General features: G+C 36.9%; 1 protein-coding gene across 4 annotated transcripts in view; it reads right to left on the bottom strand.

Moving 5' to 3' along the window:
• The window catches only part of GPR155 (G protein-coupled receptor 155), a 43,583-nt gene that overhangs the window by 15,634 nt on the left and 7,071 nt on the right, over window positions 1-20,878 (bottom strand). For all 4 annotated transcript variants that reach the window (XM_025994008.2, XM_025994010.2, XM_025994009.2 and 1 more), the window contains 8 exons: window positions 15,030-15,429; window positions 12,597-12,762; window positions 11,550-11,705; window positions 9,701-9,784; window positions 9,020-9,137; window positions 5,112-5,196; window positions 4,932-5,022; window positions 3,683-3,893 (listed from right to left, as the gene is read on the bottom strand). In XM_025994008.2, coding sequence (XP_025849793.1) covers window positions 3,683-3,893; window positions 4,932-5,022; window positions 5,112-5,196; window positions 9,020-9,137; window positions 9,701-9,784; window positions 11,550-11,705; window positions 12,597-12,762; window positions 15,030-15,429 — 1,311 coding nt within the window. The remainder of the gene's footprint in view (window positions 1-3,682; window positions 3,894-4,931; window positions 5,023-5,111; window positions 5,197-9,019; window positions 9,138-9,700; window positions 9,785-11,549; window positions 11,706-12,596; window positions 12,763-15,029; window positions 15,430-20,878) is intronic.

The following is a 20,878-nucleotide window of genomic DNA, read 5'->3' on the forward strand; positions in this document are numbered from 1 at the left end:
GTCTAGAAAATGCAGTACAGAAAATTCTATTCTTTTGTCTTTTCAAATATATACTGCTAAAAATCTCTCTCTGCTTTATAGGTAAATTGGTTTACAGAAGTCGCACTGAGACATCTGCTATAAAGATGCAGTTATTCCTCTACATAGTCAGAGAATGCATTCAGTGTCCTTTAAACATTTCACACATATAAGACATGATACTCCTCGACATGGATTCTGGTTGTTGTTGTTTTTTTTTTTTTTTTTTTGACATGGACTCTAATAGAATAATAACTTCAGTGATAAACTGTATTGAAATTTAATATGCTACAGAGAAAGGAATAATGCCTAGGCTGAAACTTTCATTGATAATATGATTTAAATCTTCAGCAGTGTTCTTAACAGAAAAAGATTTCAAAGTATAAAAATTATAACCTATAATAAGCTATTACAAGTGTCTTACTAAATTTAAGATAATGACGCTATCTCAAGGTTAAAATGGAACCACAGAATGATAGAAAAGAAAATACAGAGATCATCTGGCTCAGCCCACCTATCTTCAGAAACTTGGAAGACTTAATTCAGCTAAGATGAAATTGTTCAGAAAACAGATATGAAGCCAGCGCATTCCGATGACATACATACAGGGCATGAATGCGAATGCACACACACACATGATTACAGCCACCATGAGAAGTGCTATGGCAGTTTTTATCTTCTAACATAAGAGGGATACATAACTAGCCTGTTAGCTTTTTCTTCTATAAATACACTTTTGATCTCATATTAAAATAGGTTAATTTCCCTTTCAATCATAATTCCATACTTATAACATGCACAAGTCATGGGTCTCTGACAAATGTGTAGCAAGGGATAGAGGTGAGTCAACTATTTTGGAAAGAGATTTGGGGAGGCCAGGCTGGACATCAAATGTGTTACATGTTAACACTACTAGTGAAGCAGAAGAGAGCAGGATTTCAGGAAGGAGAATAACCACACAGATCTTCCCCCCTAGCAACATGGGTCAGTAGGGATATAAACAAGTACTTTGCTATGGCAATTTGCAGGGTAGCTTCAGAAAATCATGGTGTAACTTATCCAGCCGGGCATTTGCCCATCCATTTAACAAATATTACTGAACACTGAAAATAAGACTGATGTGGGGCACCTGGGTGGCTCAGTGGTTGAGCATCTGCCTTCGGCTCAGGTTGTGACCCAGGGGTCCTGGGATCCAGTCCCACATCGGGCTTCCCACAGGGAGCCTGCTTCTCCCTCTGCCTATATCTCTGCCTCTCTCTGTGTCTCTCATGAATACATAAATAAAATCTTTAAAAAATAAAAAAATAAAAGCAATTATAAACAGTGAGATGTGAGGAGAGGAAAACAGAAACACTGCAGAGGATTTCCTGTGGAACCAAGCAATAGCTGTCCTTTGGCTCTTTATTTATTTACATTACAGGACAAGCTAGTTTTCCTGTTGGAGATAATGATGACTGAGTTTAAAGAACATCAATGGTGCACTTTATTTGTTATTTTAAAAATACAGATAGAGGAGTGCCTGGGTGGCTCAGTCAGTTGAGCAACCGGCTCTATTTCAGCTCAGGTCATGATCTCAGGGTTGTGAGATCGAGCCCCATGCCAGGCTCAGTGCTCAGAGAGGAGTCTGCTTGAGATTCTTTCCCTCTCCCTGCACAACCCCCCCCCCCCCCCGCATGTGCTTGCTCTCTCACACTGTCTCAAAATAAATAAATCTTTAAAAATAAAATACAGGTAGCAGTGGCAGCACGAGGCTCTGGGCTTAAGACACTTTGTTTTGTGTTCCCCACACACATTATCAGGCCTTCTGTTGCCAGTTCTAAAACACTCGTGGGGGACGAAGACACAAAGAGCCAGCCAGAGTGGTAGTCTACAGGATCCTTTATAGGATCATTCTAGGTGTCCACAGGGGAAGTGAGGAGGAAGAGGGTGCTGGGCAGGATCAGAAAAGTACTCCAGACTTAGGGAAAGCAACTTTTAAAATTTTAGTGAAAACATCGTAAGTTGCATGATTGAACCTCCATTTTGAAAGGGAAAATGTTGGGGCAGCCCGGTGGCTCAGCGGTTTAGCGCCGCCTTCAGTCCAGGGCGTGATCCTGGAGACCCCAAATGGAGTCCCACATCAGGCTCCCTGCATGGAGCCTGCTTCTCCCTCTGCCTGTGTCTCTGCCTCTCTCTCTCTCTCTCTCTCTCTCTCTCTCTGTGTATCTCTCATGAATAAATAAAATCTTTAAAAAAAAATAAATAAAAGGGAAAATGTTGAAGAGGGTTCAAAAGAATGAATTTCTGAAGGCTGAAAAATAAAAAATGAGCGAGGACCATTAATAATATGAACTAAAGGAGTCCTGACAGAAGCAGGGATGGGATGGTCTAAGTCAGGAGTTGGCAACCTACAGTCCTATGTGGTAGACCCTATTGTCCCATGAGGTAAGGATCATCAGCATCAGATATGGAAACTGAGGCACAGGGAACTTGCTCAAATCACAGAGCAGTAAGCAGTAAGTAAGTAACTCCAAATCAAGGAGTCAGGATCTGAATCCAGGAAGTCAGGCTCCAGTCTCCACTTTTAGCCACTGTGCTCTATACTTCCAGGCTGGGATGGAGGAAGGGAGGGTGTGAGGAGGAGGCAATATGAAATGGTAAGATTTGTGGGATCTTCTTCTTTTTAAGACAAAGATAGTTAAACTTTTCAAATCTTTCTCTTTTTTTAAAGTCATTTACTTCTTACTGATATTTACAATTAACAGTTTTGAGATAGTCATCCCTCTTCTCCACAAAGTCTGAACAGAACAGGCATAGACTTCCTGGCACAATGTTTTTGGTCCTTGAAATCTCCACATCCACCAGTGAATCCAAAATGCACACTCTATTGTTGAGTTCCCTTCCTGAATTGAAGCCAATCCCACAACAATTGTTAACACTTTTTAACCAACTTACTAGTTAGGAACATATTTGCACTTACAGGATTGGCAAACATTTTCTGTAAAGGACCAGATGAGGCTTTGCAGGCCCCCGGGTCTCTGGTGAATGACTTAACCCTACCAACATAGTCTGAAAGCAGCCAGACACAATACGTAAATGTATGAGCCCAAGTGGGTTCAAATGAAACATCATGAATATCGAAATTTAAAGTTCATATAACTTCCAAATGTCACAAAATATTTTTTTAGAAATTTTTCTTCAAGGCTTTAAAAATATACAAACTAGTCTTAGCTCTGGGGCCATATAAGAGCAGGTGGTGGATCAGATTTGGCCTGTAGACTATAGTTTGTCAATTCCTGACTATTAATTCTGCCAAAACAGGCCTTCAGCTCACTTGGTTGATGGTGCTCACCTGAGACAATATTGTCAGATTAGCATGTGTTTGAAGTGCCTTCTTTCCCTACAAAGGGACGTCCTTCAGTTGTCACTTTCTCCTAAACTCTCAGGTCCAAAGCCATTTTAGGATTTAACATAAGATTATTCACATAAGATTATTCTCACAAAAGATTTATGAAGTTGACTCTAAAGAAGAACTTGCAAGCTCTTTCTATTACTATTATTCAAGTCCCTCACTTGACAAATACACGTGATATTCAAGATAGTTCAAGGAAATTCCCCGAAGCCAAACATTTACGAGACATGCTACACAGGCATGTAAGAGTTTCTTTATGTGTAAGGATCATACCTGTTTCTGGGATAGAGCTTGTAAAAGGTTCCGGTTCATTTACTGGCACTGAACTCTCCTCAAAAGCGGCGTTCCCAGGCTCTGCTGCTTTGTCGTTCTGAGACTGGTCGAAACCTTCATAGCGTCCTGCTTGGGTGGTGCGGTTCATACACATGAGTGAGATGCCAGCTATCACAATGCTGCAGAACAGGGTGACTGCTGTGATGATCATCTGCCAACATCGCAAAAAGACATTAGGCCACTTTTCACAATCCCAGCTAAATAATCTTAGTAGAGTAGCTTAAGGGAACTGCTGTTTGGTGGGAAATGCATTATCTCCACAGCTATAAATGCTCCCGAACGGTGGTTCTCAAGAAAGAGTAAAAGTATGACAGGCATGTAAGTTACTTGAAGAGAAATCAGGATTTGCTTGGAATCATACGACTTCTAGATGCTTCTTTCACTATACACCAATGTCATTGGTTTCCTCTATAAGGAGTCTGAAGGACTGCTTACAGACCTTTTTTATTTCAAAGTTTTTCCTTGCTTTAATATGCAGTTCAACCATACTCCAACTAGAGACTCTGCAATGGTAATAATATTAAACATAAATAATTCTGGCTAATACTAATTGAGTACTAACATATGCCAACACTAGTCGAAGTCTTTTATATGTATAATCTTATTTATTCTCATGACAACCCAATAACATTCAAAATTATAAAACAGAAAAAAGAGGATAAGAAATAAAAATCTTTTGAAGGTTTTTTTTTTTTTTTAAACACACATGTTTGGGTCCTACCCCTAGAGAATTCTGATCAGCTGAGACACTACAGCTTCTTAAGCACATTTTCCCCCAGATACTTACTATTCTGAAATTTATATTTATAATAGGACTGAAAGTCAAGAACATGGCTTTTATTATTACTGCTAACTCATTAAATATCTTTAAATTAATCGCTCTTCCAGTAGAGGAAGCATAATTCATAAGTTTTCCCTCCTGTATTATTTCTTTACTCACTTATTGGGTTTAAGAAGACCTGATAAGTCTCAAGCATTTGGAAATCCTCAGCTAAAAATGAATATAGACCTATAAAATCTTTACCACATTTTGAGGTGTGACTTAAAGTGATATAGGATCACCAGTGGGATATGCAATAAATTGGAACAGATTTTTAAATCTGTTCTTCTAATGTAAGTATAGCAGAACCTAGGAACAAACTAAAGAGAGATGTTCCCAAGAACTGAACTGTCAATAAACTCTTCTTACCTGCTCCTTTCCATAAAAGAAAGCTGAGTCAATGCTATCTCCATTATGTTTTCCAGTTATCAGAAGAATACCAACAAGGAGAGCAGGAATTCTGTAATAAGGTTTAGAGAGAGAAAGAGAGGATGAATAGTAACTGAATATATGGAAAACATGTAAGCAAACAGAAAACTATCAACTTACCCCCAGCCAGATATGATGATGATTCCAACAGGAATTTGTACACTCTCTCTCTTTTTCAAAAGAAACAAAGAAATTGCCAGAAGGCCTAGGAACAAGAGATATATATTGAAAGGTCAATAATGATTCTCGATGTTGATCAGACCTCATAGAACTTTAACCAAGCTTATTTCAATGGTAGTCTATGGTTTTGGCCCTAGAATTTACTCTTTCCAAATAAATGCTGTCCCCAATATTTTGAAGCAAGTTTGACTCAAAGTCATTCATGTTTTCCCTCTGTATTATTTCTTTACTCATATCTCCTTGTTTTATACATGAGGATGTCTTCAAAGGCCCAAATCAGTTTATTCTTTGGTCTGATGTGTTAGGAATCTAAGTATATTTGTTAAAAAAAAAAAAAATCCAACTGGATACAGAGCAAGTCTAAAAAATAAGAACATCCTCATTTGCTGGTGCTAAGTATAGGCAATTCTTACCCAGGTTTAATTTTTGGAAAATGCCTCAAGTCTAAATGACAGAACTTAATACAAATATAATGTGAATTTTACACAGATATTTAAAAACTTTTGAGGGCTTCTTATACCTTAAACCCAATTATTTATACAAGTAATATCTTATTTAATAAATTCTACAGAGTTACAGAATCTTAGAACTTCAGAGTTGGAAGGAATCACTTTTAAATTAACACCTTCATTTAATAGATATGGAAACAAGGGTTTGCCCAAGCCACATAGCCAGCAGAGGGCAGAACAGGACTACAAACCCAACCTGATTCAAGGTAAGTCCAACTCTCTCAGTGTTTCTAAGACTCAGAACCACGGCTCCCTCGGGTTCTTGAGACCTATTCTGCAGGATCTGGAAATCTCTATGAGAAATCTTAAGTCTATTGGTACATTTTCAGTGATAATCATCTAGATGCCTATCTTATAACCAAAGCACAGTCTCATGATCTCAGAGCTAACATTTGGTTTTACATTAAGTTTGAGCCAAGTGAGGGCCAAATGATATCATAACACACTGTCCACGTGAAGGTTCTGTGGTAGTTTGAAGAGAGAAAAGCAGTGAGATGAACCAGGTCCTAAGCCCACACCTGAAAGTAAAGGCAAACCAGGCAAAAAAAAAAAAAAAAAAAAAAAAAAAAAAAAAAAAATCCTAACCAGAGAAAGGAGTTCCATTTTACATTTCAAGGTTGTGATTCAGATTCCGTGATGTCAGTGAACGATGCTAATCAGAATTACTGAGTTTGTAATTGGGGCTCTCATCTGTGAATCTGCTTCAGTTTTAAAGTTGTGTATTAGCTGTATATGAGGAATTCATACCCAGACCTAGGATTGGACAGATTAAGTAATACTGTGCTAGAATAATACAAATCAACACCAAGGCTCTTGAAAATTGTTTTTCGTTGCAGGGAACCCACACCTTACTCAAGTTCAAGAGGCACTTAACTACCACTGCTCCTTCCTAAATATACTTGTGCACTCTATAGTTCTAGGATTTCAAAGTGCCAGGGAAACAAGGTACACAACGGTGTGCCAATTGTTCCAGTAGTGAGGGCACTCTTTAAAGTTCTTGCTTTATGAAAAGACTGACAGACAAATAGGCCCAGGCTAGCCCTGGATCTCTCTTGGGTTGCTGGTGGAAGCAGTGAGAGTTCCTGCCTGAATCAGTTAAACTCTTTTGGCCGCATTTAACTCACTTGAAAAATAAAGGATGTAAACTACACCAGTGTTTCCGAAGTGTAGAGACTATAGGTGGTATAAGGGTGTTTATTTTAACATGTGCGTGAAAAACTAGCACACGAACCCTGGGATTTTATTAATATAAAGCTCGATTTATTAAAATTAAAAAAGTGAGTAAATTTCTGGGGAAAAATTAAAAAAAAAAAAAAGGACAAGTGGTACACAGATACGGCAAAAATTGTGAAGACCGTATGCGAACGAGCGAAACTAAAAATGGCTGAATAGGATGATTTAAAATGACACTGTAAGTCTAAAATTCTGTTTTAGCATAATAAGCTCAAGGTTAAAGGGTACCTTCATTGGGATCCAGGAATTCAGAACAAGGGCTCCAGATAGATTTTGGCATGTGTGCTTAAGGAGGATTTCAGGGAACCTTGGGGATTTTTGATACACTGATCTACTGGCTGCTCTCCTATTCATATGATCAATTTAGCCTTGATAAGCCTAAGTATTAGAGATCAGGTTATCCATGTGTATTTGGAAATAAAAGTCTTCAAGCTCTTTTACTTGACATCTCATGAGAACTCTTATGCTATGCAAGATGTGTCACCAGCTAGATCCCAAGACCTTTGTTATTTACTGCTCATCTGCTTGTACCCACAGACCTTTGTCTCACATTTTTCCTTAAGTTCTTCTTCCCAACTTAACTCAGGCAAAGAACCAGGGATAACATTGCCTGATGCAAACCAAAACTACCCCTCAAGCAACAGAGGAAGAGCTTTGTGGCCCAGGCCACCCACACCAGTTTGAGCAAAATCCCCGACTTGCATGCACCCGTGCAGAAGGACTACGGAGTGACCTCTGGGGTGACCTACTCTTACCTTTACCTCATTCTAACACTAAAATCTCCACCCAAGGAGGAGCACAAGCCTCATTTACAGGGCATACAATGCATGTACAGCCACATATCCATAAGGAGCATGCGTGACCTTATGTCCGCCTCTACATATGATGACAAGGCTTCCCTATCTAAATATTCACCCTAACCCTAGACAAAAGGAACCCATTCACCCTTGCTTGGGGAGTCACAGCTTTGGAAGCTATTCCCTGTGATCTCCTTATTTGCTGCAAATAAAGTTTCCTTTGTGCGACAACTCACCTGGTGGTTTCTATCTGTGACTCACCAAGGAGCCAACTCAACGTTGGTTTGGTTACAGATGTGCTGCCTTTAAAAAGCACACACCTTCTCCTGTTTGCACTGAATTTTTCATTCTATTATTCCTCCCCACATTGTTGCTTCACTTCAAAAGGCTATTGACTTAGATGGGCCCTGCTTTTGATCTCGAAGGCATGAAATCAAAGGCCTGTCCCTCGAAGCCATTTCCTGACACCTGCCTCCCAAAAGTGGCTATCACCAGCCCTACCATGCTACAATTTCCTTTTATGTGCCACTTTATAGGTTCACGTTTGTGGTCTGAATACAAAACAGCCACACAGATTGTTTGGCAAACATACCAGAATGTATGCCTCCAAATAAATATTATACTTCAAAATGACAATAAGCTAAAATATTTGAGTATCTTTTTTTGGAGCCAGTTGAAAAGAGAAATAGTTTCTTACTGGGTACTCTTGTATTTCCATTCCCTTGTAGTCCTTACTTTTCTTGTTCTTGTATAACCATTTCCCCTCTGTTTAATAATACAGTTTCAGTTGTTGACTGCCTCCGGTGTACCAGGCATAAATCCCCTTATCTCATTTAGCTCTCAAAGTAACTGAAAGGTATGATAATCCTGTCTCATGGAGGAGGAAACTGAGATTGCAAAAGCTAAACTGTTTGCTGACAGCAGAGTCAGAATTTTTCACTCAGTTCAGTTGGACTCTCATAGTGAGCTCTGGGACATATCTCACATGCCTCCCACTTCTCTCCCATTCTCTCCCTCCTTTCTCGACTTGCTTCTAGTACCAAATATCTTGGTGTTTCCAAAAGGGAGCTGTGCTGACTGTGGCCAAGAGCCAAAGATCCTGAGGAAAAAGACCATGTGACTGGAAACCCCTAAACCCAGGCAGAAATAGAGTACTATTTCTCTATATCGTGGAAACAGAACTTGACTTTGCAGACTGCCTATGGTAGTGAGCGTAAGAGCCTGAGAGAATGTGTTAGTCCTGGATTACCAGATTTCAAATAGCTTCTAATGATAGAAGACCTAAATTTCCAATAATTATCCATCTTACCTGTCCACAGGTAGGTACTATAGAGAGAGCTGTACAATAGAACAAACACCAGAATTTGTCCAACAAAATTTTTTTCTTTAACGAAATTCCATATCATCATTCCAGCACAGACAATAGACTAAAGAAAAAATTACAAACAAAGTCAGTCATTCATGTGTGTCAGACAAATGTTTGATTCGCAGCAAATTTATTATAATTATTCTTCTTACAAGATTGCTGAATGATTATCATGCTAGTTATACTAAACGTTCAAGTTTTATGATAAAAGCCCTTCTTACAGTCTTTAACAGTATACATATTCAATTGAAACAAACATTCTAAATATTAACCTTATATTTAGTAATGGTTTACATGAAAAATGCTAACCCTCTTTCCATCATAAACTGAGACTTGCAAAGATTTGACTAGAAGAATAAGGTTGTGAGAGTTCAATTTTTAAGGACTTAATTGTTTCTATTAAAAAATGCAAAGTGATCGCTGAACGACATTATTAGTTCAAGCCCTACTGTGGTATATAATAAGTTAGGCATAAATTCATTGTAATCAAGCTGTGATTGATTGCACTTCATAAAAAATACTTTCAAACTTATAACTGGAAAAACCCAGGAAAATAATTTTCCCCTCTATAGTAGAACAGTCAATGAAAAAAGCATAGTTCTAAGTATCTGTAGGTTTACTAACCTGAGCGATGAGTAAATTAGTTGTAAGCATATGAGGGAGCTGTTTATATTTCTTACTCAAAAGAAGAATAGCCAGAGACCAGATCTTAAAGACAAAAGGTTCAAAAGTTATTCAGGTTTCTTAACCTTTATAACTACTTATCAAATAACTCATTGATTAGCTTCTTTAAAGGATTCTCTTTATCTTGGCTCAGAAAGAAATTCCAATATTTTACTTAACGTTAATCTACCTGGTTCCCAACAGAATATTAAGGTAAATTACTATATCCAAAGTAAAATAAATAGCATGGAGATGCAGTAACATGGATGGACCTAGGAGGTATTATGCTAAGTGAAATAGTCAGAAAGAGAAACACAAATACTCTATGATTTCACTTCTATGTGGAATCCAAATAACAAAGCAAATAAACCAACAAAACAAAACAGAAACAGACTCATAGATACAGGAAACTGCTGGTCACCAGAAAGGGGAGGAGTTGGGTGGCAGGTGAAGGGTAGATAGGGACTGAGAAGTACACTTATAAAATAAGTAAGTCCTGGGGATGTAATGTACAGCATAGGGAATATAGTAATATCATAATAACTTCAAAGAGTGACAAACGGTAACTTGATGTATCATGGGGATCACTTCATAATGTATAAAGATATTGAATCACTATGATATTCTCCTGAAACTAATAATTACATGTCATTATATTTTGGGAAAAGCAAAGCATGGAGAGATCCTATCATAAATTAACTGTTTAGAAATGACAAGGTCTTTAAGAACTATTGTCTTGACCAAGGCCACGTTCTGACTTCCTGTACTTGTGTGGCTCGGTTAAGACACAGGCTCACTGTCAACTATTCAGGAAAAGATCTTTAGTGGGAGATACAGTTACAAGTCCTCTTCTAAGTTTTCTTCTTTTGATTCCACCATTGGTTCATGAGGTATCTAAATTCCAGGCAGTCTTACTTCAAACAATACATATTGCCCACTTTAAGATGAATTGCCTTGCACCCCTCACATTTAAAAGGATGGAGTTTCTATTCTCCTTCTGAAGTGCCCAGCTAAGTATACTGGTTGATGTCTTTCTTTCTTCTCCCCTCCTTATCAATTAAAATTTATATCACTTCTCTCCCCAGACTGTCCTCTTATCAAAGAACACAGATTTTAAGAATATGTAACAGAAGTAAAATTTCCTAAAAAATACATTAGACACACATTTATTCATTGTCCATATACATGTTCATCCCTACCTCCTTCCTTTAACAAGGTGTTGTTTTTGTTTTTCAACCAGAATATTGCTTGAACTCCACAGGCAACTTGAGCTACAAGATACTCTAGTCATCAAATGTTTAAGTACTTAATTTGAACTAGATCTATCCAGAAAGTTTCATTAACATTAAATGGGTGGTTGGACGATTTCTTCCAACCCCATGCTTCTACTACAATTAGCTAATACTAGTAGTATTTGTATAGTGATTTGCCACTTGCAGATGCTTTTCACATATATCGTCATTAGGTAATCCTTAAAACAACCTGTGGAAATAGGTAAACTTAGTATCCCTATCTCCTACCTGAGAAAACTGGAGCTTAGAAAGGCTGAGACATACAGCTAGTTTGTGATAGGGCCAAGAGCCAAACCAGGTCTGACTCAATCTCATGCCTTGTCTGCTACATGATTCTAACTCTCAAAACGAAAGACACAACTCAGAAGGCTGGTATTATATTTTATGGGCAGGCTTTAGCTTTCTCTATGGCATAAGAGATTTTTAAAAATAGATTTTTAAATCCCTAACTTTCTGGTTACCAAGCTATTTTCAAACTCATTCTGTTTTCACTCATATTTACACTGAAACGTACTTACCAAGGAGACAAGGCTGATAATACTTATATCAAAACTAACATTCTGGATGGCATATGCCAATGGCTTAGGGTCCATAGTGGGAAAGGTTAGTAACCAGGCAGAAACATACATGATTGGTGCAGACACAAATGTGCTAATTACCATCCCTGAGGTTATCTGCAAAAAAATGAAATCAAATTGAGAAAAGACTCATAGCCTCAATTAAACAATGACCCTAAATTTTAAATAGCCACAGTACATTCTAAAATAAAAGCAAGAGTCAATAAAAAGACATTCTAAATTCCAGCATGTTCTCTAATACCATTCTCCCCCTTTCTGAGAGTTCTTAAAAGAAAGTTCCGTTGATTCCTCTTCCAATCCATGCTCAATTAATATTTGCACATAGCCAGAAGTAGACATCCCAAGCTAATGGTTATCTTCTAGGTTCTTGAAAGTAAGCCATATTAATGATCTAACTAAACTGATGGCCAGTTTCCTTCCATACTATTTCATAAAATATAAAGCAATAAAATCAATTTGAAAAAAATTACCACATAAATATTTTACAGATTAAATAATGGAACTATCCTTTGTTAAACAATTTAGAACAAATGAAGTTACTTCATGTTATATTTCAAAAACATTTAATGGTATAAATAACATGTACAATATGCTTAGACACAGCTAATAATTTAGTGTTAATTGATTATAGCTATTTACTGCAATTGATTATGTAGTGTTCTGCATCTGGTGAATTATCAGTGAATGAATCAGATTATTTTTACCCAAAACTTCAAAAATTATCATTCTTTATAAATAAATCTTTAAGCTCTAGCATAACAATAAAATCCTTAAACAAAAAAAGACTAACAAAAAAAGTTATGGCTAAAAAAAGACCCCAGATTAAATAACTCTATTATTACCTGATGTTACATGATGCCTCCTTATTTACAATGAAGTAGCTTTCACTTATCAAATTCTCATTAAAGAATGCTGATCTCTGTGTTTTAAAAATTCATTTTTTCTACTAACTGTACAATCAAACTTAGAAAGTAGTAATATACATACAATCTCTACTTCCATGTTGAACTGTGTTGCAAAGATAGCCACTCCTGGTGCTACAGGAAAGACACCATACAAAAATGCATAATTTGATAAACTTGTATGGTTCACTACACTGTCGCCCTTGTCCAAGAGTTCCACCATTTCTCTGCACAGAAGTGGCAGCACCAGGCTGAAAAAAACAAGTAACGTGTCATTCACTTGATATTAAAGCATAGTGGTCCCCAAAGGGGAGATGTTCTAGTGAACCTGGCATTAGGTTATATTCCTCTTTTCCCCATAAGGTATATATATTTGCATGCACATAGTCTCTGCATGCCTACTTGCGAACATTTTGAAAGAATCAAGAATTCAACTAAAGTCATTTAGATGTAACAATATTCTAAGAAATACTTTCAACATCAAGGATTAGGAGGAAACAAACTCAGCTTTGGTTCTACAAATAATTTTCTTAAAAAATTTTTTAGAAGTTTTAACTGTAACTGCTATTTTTGTTTCCTCTACTAGAAAATTGAAATGTTGAAAGAAAAAAACTGATAATCTGAGTAAACTTTTTTCAAGAAAATTACTAAACTTCTTTTTGGAAAGAACCCTGATCTTTATTTTGATTTGGGGTTTAAATTGTTCAGGTATTGATAACAATGTGGCTCAATTAGATTCTGAAAGCCACGAGAAAAACAGACATCTTACAAATACCTCTTCATCACTATAAAGACAAAAAGAAGTAACTGAAACAACCAAGGTAGAGCAGAAAAGTAGTGAAATCCAGACCTGGTGAAGAGTCAATTATTAAACAAATCCTTCAGGATTCCATAGAAAGAGAATAAAAGGGAAGCTGAGCTAATGAAACTTTCCTTTAAGAAGAATGAGGCCAGGGTTGATAACATTGTCATAGCAGCACCTACAGATATGCTCTAGTATGAAATACGAGACTGCTCTTATATGTATTTTTAGTTAAGGAAAAAGATTAAAAATATCTAATAGGGATCAAAGATCCAGAAAAAAACATTTTTTAAGACAAAAAATTTTTAAAATGAGAATATTTCAGTTGAAGTTGACAACACTATTAACATTAGAATCATGTTCATTACTGAGGCAATACTAATTAATACTTTGTTTCCAGGGCACTTGGGTGGCTCAGGGGTTGAGTGCCTTGGGCTCAGATTGTGATCCTGGGGTCCTGGGATTGAGTCCTACATGCCTATGTCTCTGTCTCTCTCTGTGTCTCTCATAAATAAATACATAAAAATCTTTTAAAAAAATACTTTGTTTCCAAGGAGCATAACACCACATTATAAAAAATTTTCAAAAGTTATATTCATTTTTGTTATTTTGAAAATATAGATACTATTTCATATTGCACTGCTTTCATGAATTTAACTGTCTATACAAGAGCTAATTCTGATATTTAAGTATGCCCCAAGTTCCTTGGGGTAGTGTCGCAGTAAAATTATGTCACCTGCACCATGAAGTGTAGTTCTATGGCTAATGAGCTAAATAAGCTAAGGAACTGTTAACTAAGGAGCTGATAAAAACTTCATTTGATAGGCTATGATCAGATAGTAATAATCATTTGTACAGACTTCCCTATTTAGAAAGTTCAATCACCCACAAAATTATAGAATATTTCTCCAAAATGCATGAAAAAAAGCTTATATTCAAAATTATTGTTTTCATCATTACTAATAGGGTTTTAAAAGATTTGGAAGATTCAGAAATCCTCTAAAATTGCCTTTATTTATTTATTTATTTATTTATTTATTTAAAATTTTATTTATTTATGCATGAGAGACATAGAGAGAGAGGCAGAGGCACAGGCAGAGGGAGAAGCAGGCTCCAAGCAGGGAGCCTGATGTGGGACTGGATCCCAGATCTCCAGGATCACGCCCTGGGCTGAAGGTGGCACTAAACCGCTGAGCCACCCGGGCTGTCCTAAAATTGCCTTTAAATATATGATCAAACTGGGATATTAGGAGATACTAAGTAAAACTATATAAAAGTTAAGGGGAAGCCAACAGTCTATCTTCTGGTGATAAAATGGAAAGAATATCCTATACAGAATAAGGCAATAACTTTCAACAATATACCAACATCATTTTCCTTTAAATCACAACTACTCAGGAGAGAGTATTACTACCAGAGTTTTTTTTTTTATTTTAATTTTAATTTTTATTTATTTATGATAGTCACAGTGAGAGAGAGAGGCAGAGACACAGGCAGAGGGAGAAGCAGGTTCCATGCACCGGGAGCCCGACGTGGGATTCGATCCCGGGTCCCCAGGATCACGCCCTGGGCCAAAGGCAGGCGCCAAAACGCTGCACCACCCAGGGACCCCTACCAGAGTATTTAAATGAGAAAATAGTTGCAGACACATCTAATGAACTGGCTAAATAAGGCTTTCCCAAAATACAGTTCCCAAGTTAAATAAATTAAACTTACAGTTTAGCTGTGATGAGAAGAATTAGTACAACAAATGCTGACTTCTTCAGTTTCTTGATTTTTCCCACCATTGTAAGACCAAGATAAAATAGAGCTGATCCGGAAAAAGAATTTGCAAGTCCATCAAGAAAATTTTCCATATATACGGGCACCTTTTGATCAAGAATAAAATTGAAGGCAATGCCAATGAAAACCATAAATACTATTGGGTTCTGTAATACACGCAGAAGTCCAAGTCCTACAATTTTCACTTTGTTTTGAGACGCATTTTGAGTGTCTTTCCACTTCTGGATTTCACAGAAGATAAACCCTATAGGGTTTAACATCATAAGAGATATTGGCGCCACCAAGTAAATGTACTGGAGATATTCTGGGTATGTAGTTTGATATAAAGCTTCAACTGCAAAACATGAATTAAAATTGTTTTAAAAATGATCACCACAGAAATGCATTAATAAATTACATAATGTTTTCTATGCTTAATTATAACATATTAAATTAATATAAATAGTGCACAATGACCTCATTAGCCTACTTTGGAAAAGTAAATTTTAGAAATAAAGGTGAAAAGGAAGAAAAGCACACTATATTAAATGGTATTTAGCTTATAAAATAATAACCAACTTTAAAAAATTGTTAGTGGGGATCCCTGGGTGGCTCAGTCAGTTAAGCACCTGACTTATGCTCAGGTCATGATCTCAGGGTCCTGGGGGATTGAGTCCTCAGTGGGGCTCCCTGCTCAGCGGGGATCCTGCTTCTCCCTCTGCCCCTCCCCCTTCCTCCCTCTCCCTCTTTCTCTCAAATAAATAAATAAATAAATAAATAAATAAATAAATAAAATCTTTAAAAAAATTACTGTTAGTGAAACCCACTAATTTTTAATATGTAGAGGCTAAGACTAGTCTCAGTAAAGGGGCAGAATTCTTAAAAGAAACAATTCCAAGTACAAATTTAGTAAGAAATTATACAAGTAGTAATAGCAACAAAGTGGTTTGGTTCCCTTGAGAGAGGCTGCACTGGAGTAGGGAACCAAAACCAGACTACAAAGGTTAGAGAAGGGAGTAGCACTGGAGGCATAGAGTCCAAGCTCTAATGGAAAAGAAATGAAGACGGGAGGTGGCTCTCAGATAAAAAGCAGAGGAGTCAGGGACTGGAGTCCCTCCAAAATCCAAAGATGACAAGTAGTTGGAAGGTCAGGAGTTCAAAGTAAGTAAGATATTAACCTACTGAATTTAATTTTTCCCAAATGCCGAGGTCTAGGATGTGCTGTAGGAGTTGGTGGCTGAAAGGGAGCAGAGGAAAACATCACTGGAGATGGAGAAGTCAGGGAACTGAGAAAGGCAAGGATTTAACGGGTAGTTCCCATTGATGCTAAATTCAAACAAGATAATGGCAAAGCTTGGAAGTCGAGATGACAATGAGCCAGATATTAAAATCTTCACTAAATGAGGAAGAATGATCAGAATGAGGTCAGTGATGACAGCAAGGAGGATGAACAGTCTAGGTAGGCAGTACATACCCCAAAGAAGCAGTTCCTACAAAAGAGCAGAGAATAATGGCCTAGCAGAGGTACGCGATGGCTATGAGGATGCCGCCTCCACCTATCACCTATTGTACTATTGCTCACGTGGGATGCAGGTGAAGAGAAAATAAACAGCCTCCAATTGAGAGAAATAAGGAATGAATGCCTTTAGGAAGACCCTGTGAAGATGCTGAAGAATTAGGAATGAAAAGGTGGGTCTAAGGAATATTCGCGAACGGAATAGAGTCATGTCAATGCATATTTAACTAACACAAACTCAAACTATACACTCTTAGGAAAACAAAAGATTTATTTTCTCCCCCATCAGGCATGTTCCCAAATGCAAATTAATTATTTCACCTGTTCATTGAAGAAAAACGCTAGAGAAAAACAAATCTGACTGCTAGACTTACGAGAAATGATACAAAATGCACAAAGTATGTGCGTTGCATTTTGTGGGTGATTTAAGGGATTTTCAAGGATTTGACTATACATGATGACTTTAGAACCTAACCAGTGCATAAAATGAACCTCCTAAAAAAATAAAAATAAAAATAAAAAAAGAAAATAAAAGAAAATGAGTCTCCTTGGAAGGGGGCAGGTAGGTTGGATCAGACTTCTAGCTGTTTGTTGATGGACATGAGAGCTGGTGGCCTTGTGTTGGGTTGTTCAGAGCAACCTAGAGCCTTAGAGTAACCAACCTGGTCTTTAGGCACATTTTTTGGCAACAAGGTGTGAAATTCAACCTAACATATAAAGGATGATTCATAGATGATTGAAGGTTGAGAAAGAAAGATTAAAAACAACAACAACAACAACAGCCACAATCATTCGCAAAGACAGAAGCGATCATGTGAAAAAATGTAAAAGATTAGATTTCTCAATTTACATTAAGATAAAGTTCCACAGGTAGGAAAATATATTAGTTTACTTACTCAGGATACATAAGTTCAGTTAATGTCATGCACATGTCCTGTTAAAGTTATGTAACAAGATTATATAACCTTTAGAAATCTACCTGGCTCTCATTAGCTAAAACCTACTTTTGTGTAGGATTCGATTCCCCTTTTTTTTTCTCAGCTAAGCACATACAGAGGTCTATAATATCCCTGAAATGAAGCAGTGGCTAAACAAAACCTATTTGATTACATAAAATTTCACGAATTCTTTCCACTGATTTCCAAATTAGATATAGGAGCTGAATATCTCCTACTGGTTTTCTTTCATGTTTCATTAAGGTTTCATCTTTTAAAGTACAAAAAAGCATCATTTTTTTTTTTTTTTGGTAACTATTTCTAGACAGCTCCCCTCCTTCTGATCAGACATTCCATCTCTAAGAGCAAGCCTTCCATACCTGCCCACCACTCAATTTTTAAAATAGCATATTTTTGGAAAAGCCTTAAAGCCTTGTGTTTTCAATCTGAGTACAGATACTTTCCCAAGTGGCCAAAATTAAATGCATAAGGTGTTTCCTTTAACAACTTTCAGCACACAAAGTCCCTTAAGTTAATGCCTTTTTCCAGAAATTTACTTTCCCGGCATTCTAACACTTAATCACCATCTGATAATGGACTTTAGATTGTTTTAAAAGCTCAATGCAAATTTGAGCAGCAGTCTTTTATGATCTATGTTGAACCAATCACCAACTATTGTCTTCTTTCAGGATCTTTTGTATTTTCTCTTGAACCACTAGTCAGAAATCTCAAAATTGGATTAATTGTGTTTGCCAATTTATATTCTTTTGGTTTTTCTTGACCACTCCCTGGATCCATTTTATTCGCTGCTGACAATATCATCTAAATTTTAACTTTCCAAACTTAGGATTTTCCCACAGTTCTCACCTCCCACAAGAACAGCAATAAAGCCTTTCTTTTGACATTCACAGTCCAGTCTCCACAAGTGGTCCCTTACTTACTCAGTTCCTTAAGTAAGGTCCTTTACTTACTCACTATTCCTTAAGGCAAAGCCTCCACTAGCCAAAGATGGCAGTTATGCTGGACTAACACCAGGTTCATAACCACCCGTTCTACATGCTGATCATCATTCCCCAACTTCTTGAAGTCTCTCCTCTCTTACCTAAATTTGCCTACAGTTTAAGGCCTGTGTCAGGTACCAATGCCTCCACCAAGTCTTCAATCTATATCATGGATCTCCTCTCTTCTGGATGGCTCTGGCACCTTGTGTCCTACTAGTGCCACCTCATCACAATGTCCCTTGAAGGCATCTCTTCAGAACCCCCACCCAGTCCCTCGTGCAGGGCTGAGCAAATCTGAAAATACTCCCTGAATGGAATTATCACATCAACGAATGTCAAAGTTTTCAAAGTAAAAATGTATTTTGTAACACACGGCAATTTATATCTAATTATTCTCTCTTAGACTTGTTTCTTTTTATATCCAATTTTTTTCTTTTTTCATATTCTGAATACTTATGAAGCAGGTTACTATTAGGGTATTTTGAGTCAGTTGAATAAGTGTATGAAGGTAAAAAAGGTCCAATCTAGTGGGAGAGCAAAAATTGGGAATTAATAAATACTTGTTAAATCACTAGAACAGGGTTCAGTGTGGGGATTTCAGTACACTTCTGCCATTCGTTTGCATAATTAAAGTTACATATTTATCTATGAATTGGCAGTGCTTTTATCACCAATCAAAAGATGGTTTTTCAAATATGAAAACCAGTGACCTATACTAACAAATTAGATTTATAATGATTATATCAACTATTAAGTTCTAATTAATTAACACTTACAAATAAAGCTCTTGGTGGGGGGGAGGAGGAGAGAATCCCACTATGAGGAACTAAGAGACAAAATTAACCACCCACTGTGGCTCCTATTTTGATTCCTGCCGGGCTTCAATCCCTAGCAAATAACACAAAGACCCAGACAAGATCATCCTATTATTTAATGGCATATAGTTAAATGCTTCATTTCCTTTCTGTTTACAGCTCAAGCACTAGAGCATAATTATGATTAGTCGAGGCACTTATGCTATCAGCATTGTTTGAAGAATAAATTATAGGACTTAACTATGCCTTATTAGTATCTTTTGATGACAGAGGTAGGGAACCATTCTGACTTGCTGAAATCAACATTTCACTGTGGTAGATTCTTGGTTTCTTCTCGAACTCGTATTTCTTAAAGTACCTTTGAAAAGAATTGTTCTAAAAAACAGCGAGCTTCTCTCTTACTCTGTTAAATGCACTGCAGCCTTCTTCCACTTGAATATTGTTACATCATTTTAATATAATATTATAGACTGTTATAATTGTCAGAATATAGAGAGAAAGGAAACTTGAATGTCCTTTTTCTTTATCATTAACTTATCTGCCTTCTCCCGAGTCACCTGTAAATTGGACTGATTCTGTGGAACAAAAGCAGTCTTAAAAAGGACATTTTTCATAAGCTATGATGCTAATCTGTTAACAAGAGAGTGGGAATTCCTGGGAGACATCACGTAACAAACAGAAAGAACGGGTCTTCTCACTAGAGACACAGTCTTCTCTGTTCATCCTGAAAAGCCCCAGAAGGCAGATGGGCATGAGCAGCAATAATAAATAAGCTCACTGGAGCAGATACACAGCCCTACGGTTCTGTACCACACCTTCCAATCTGCAGATATATAAGTAAGCACTTTTGTGTATACTGTTGGTTTCTGGTAAGGTTATTGTCTGCAACCTAATGTTACAAGAGCTCTTATATTATTTGTGATTTAAAAACAAAAAATGACTACTCAAAATTTAGAAGGATAATCATCAGGGAAATTGGACTAGCACACTGCTGGGAACATGATTATTGCCAGATTCAGCGATCCAAGGTGGGACATAAGAAAAACAGTAATGAAAACAGCTGACTACATTTTGATTTGGAGATGCTGCTTTAACATGAAAATGCACAAGCTCATCTAATACATCTTTTTCCACTGCTATTCATTTTATGGAATACCTTTAGAATAATCTAAAGATAAAAAAATGTTTGATTCCCTCTGATATTTATGAGTTACAGGCTAGTTAGGTCTTCCGAAGATTAAATGGGCATGTTATATAACTGTGTGGCATAAGAGAATGCCTAGGATTTAGAACCAAAAGACCTAGGTTTGGATCTCAGTCACATTAGCTGTGTGACCTGGGATATAACAATTAAATCTCTGAAGGCCTGTGTCCTTATTTGAAACTGAGGATTAAAAGTATCTGCCCTACCTAAGTATATAAGAAAATACTCTATAAAGTATTAAGTTACAAATGTTAGTTGTTTAGTTATGTACTTACTAATCTACGAGAACATGAAACTATATACTTATAGTTTATGCCTAAATTAAGATAATAT

The sequence above is a fragment of the Vulpes vulpes genome, chromosome 3 (genome assembly GCF_048418805.1).
Source record: "Vulpes vulpes isolate BD-2025 chromosome 3, VulVul3, whole genome shotgun sequence".
NCBI classification, from domain to species: Eukaryota; Metazoa; Chordata; class Mammalia; order Carnivora; family Canidae; genus Vulpes; species Vulpes vulpes.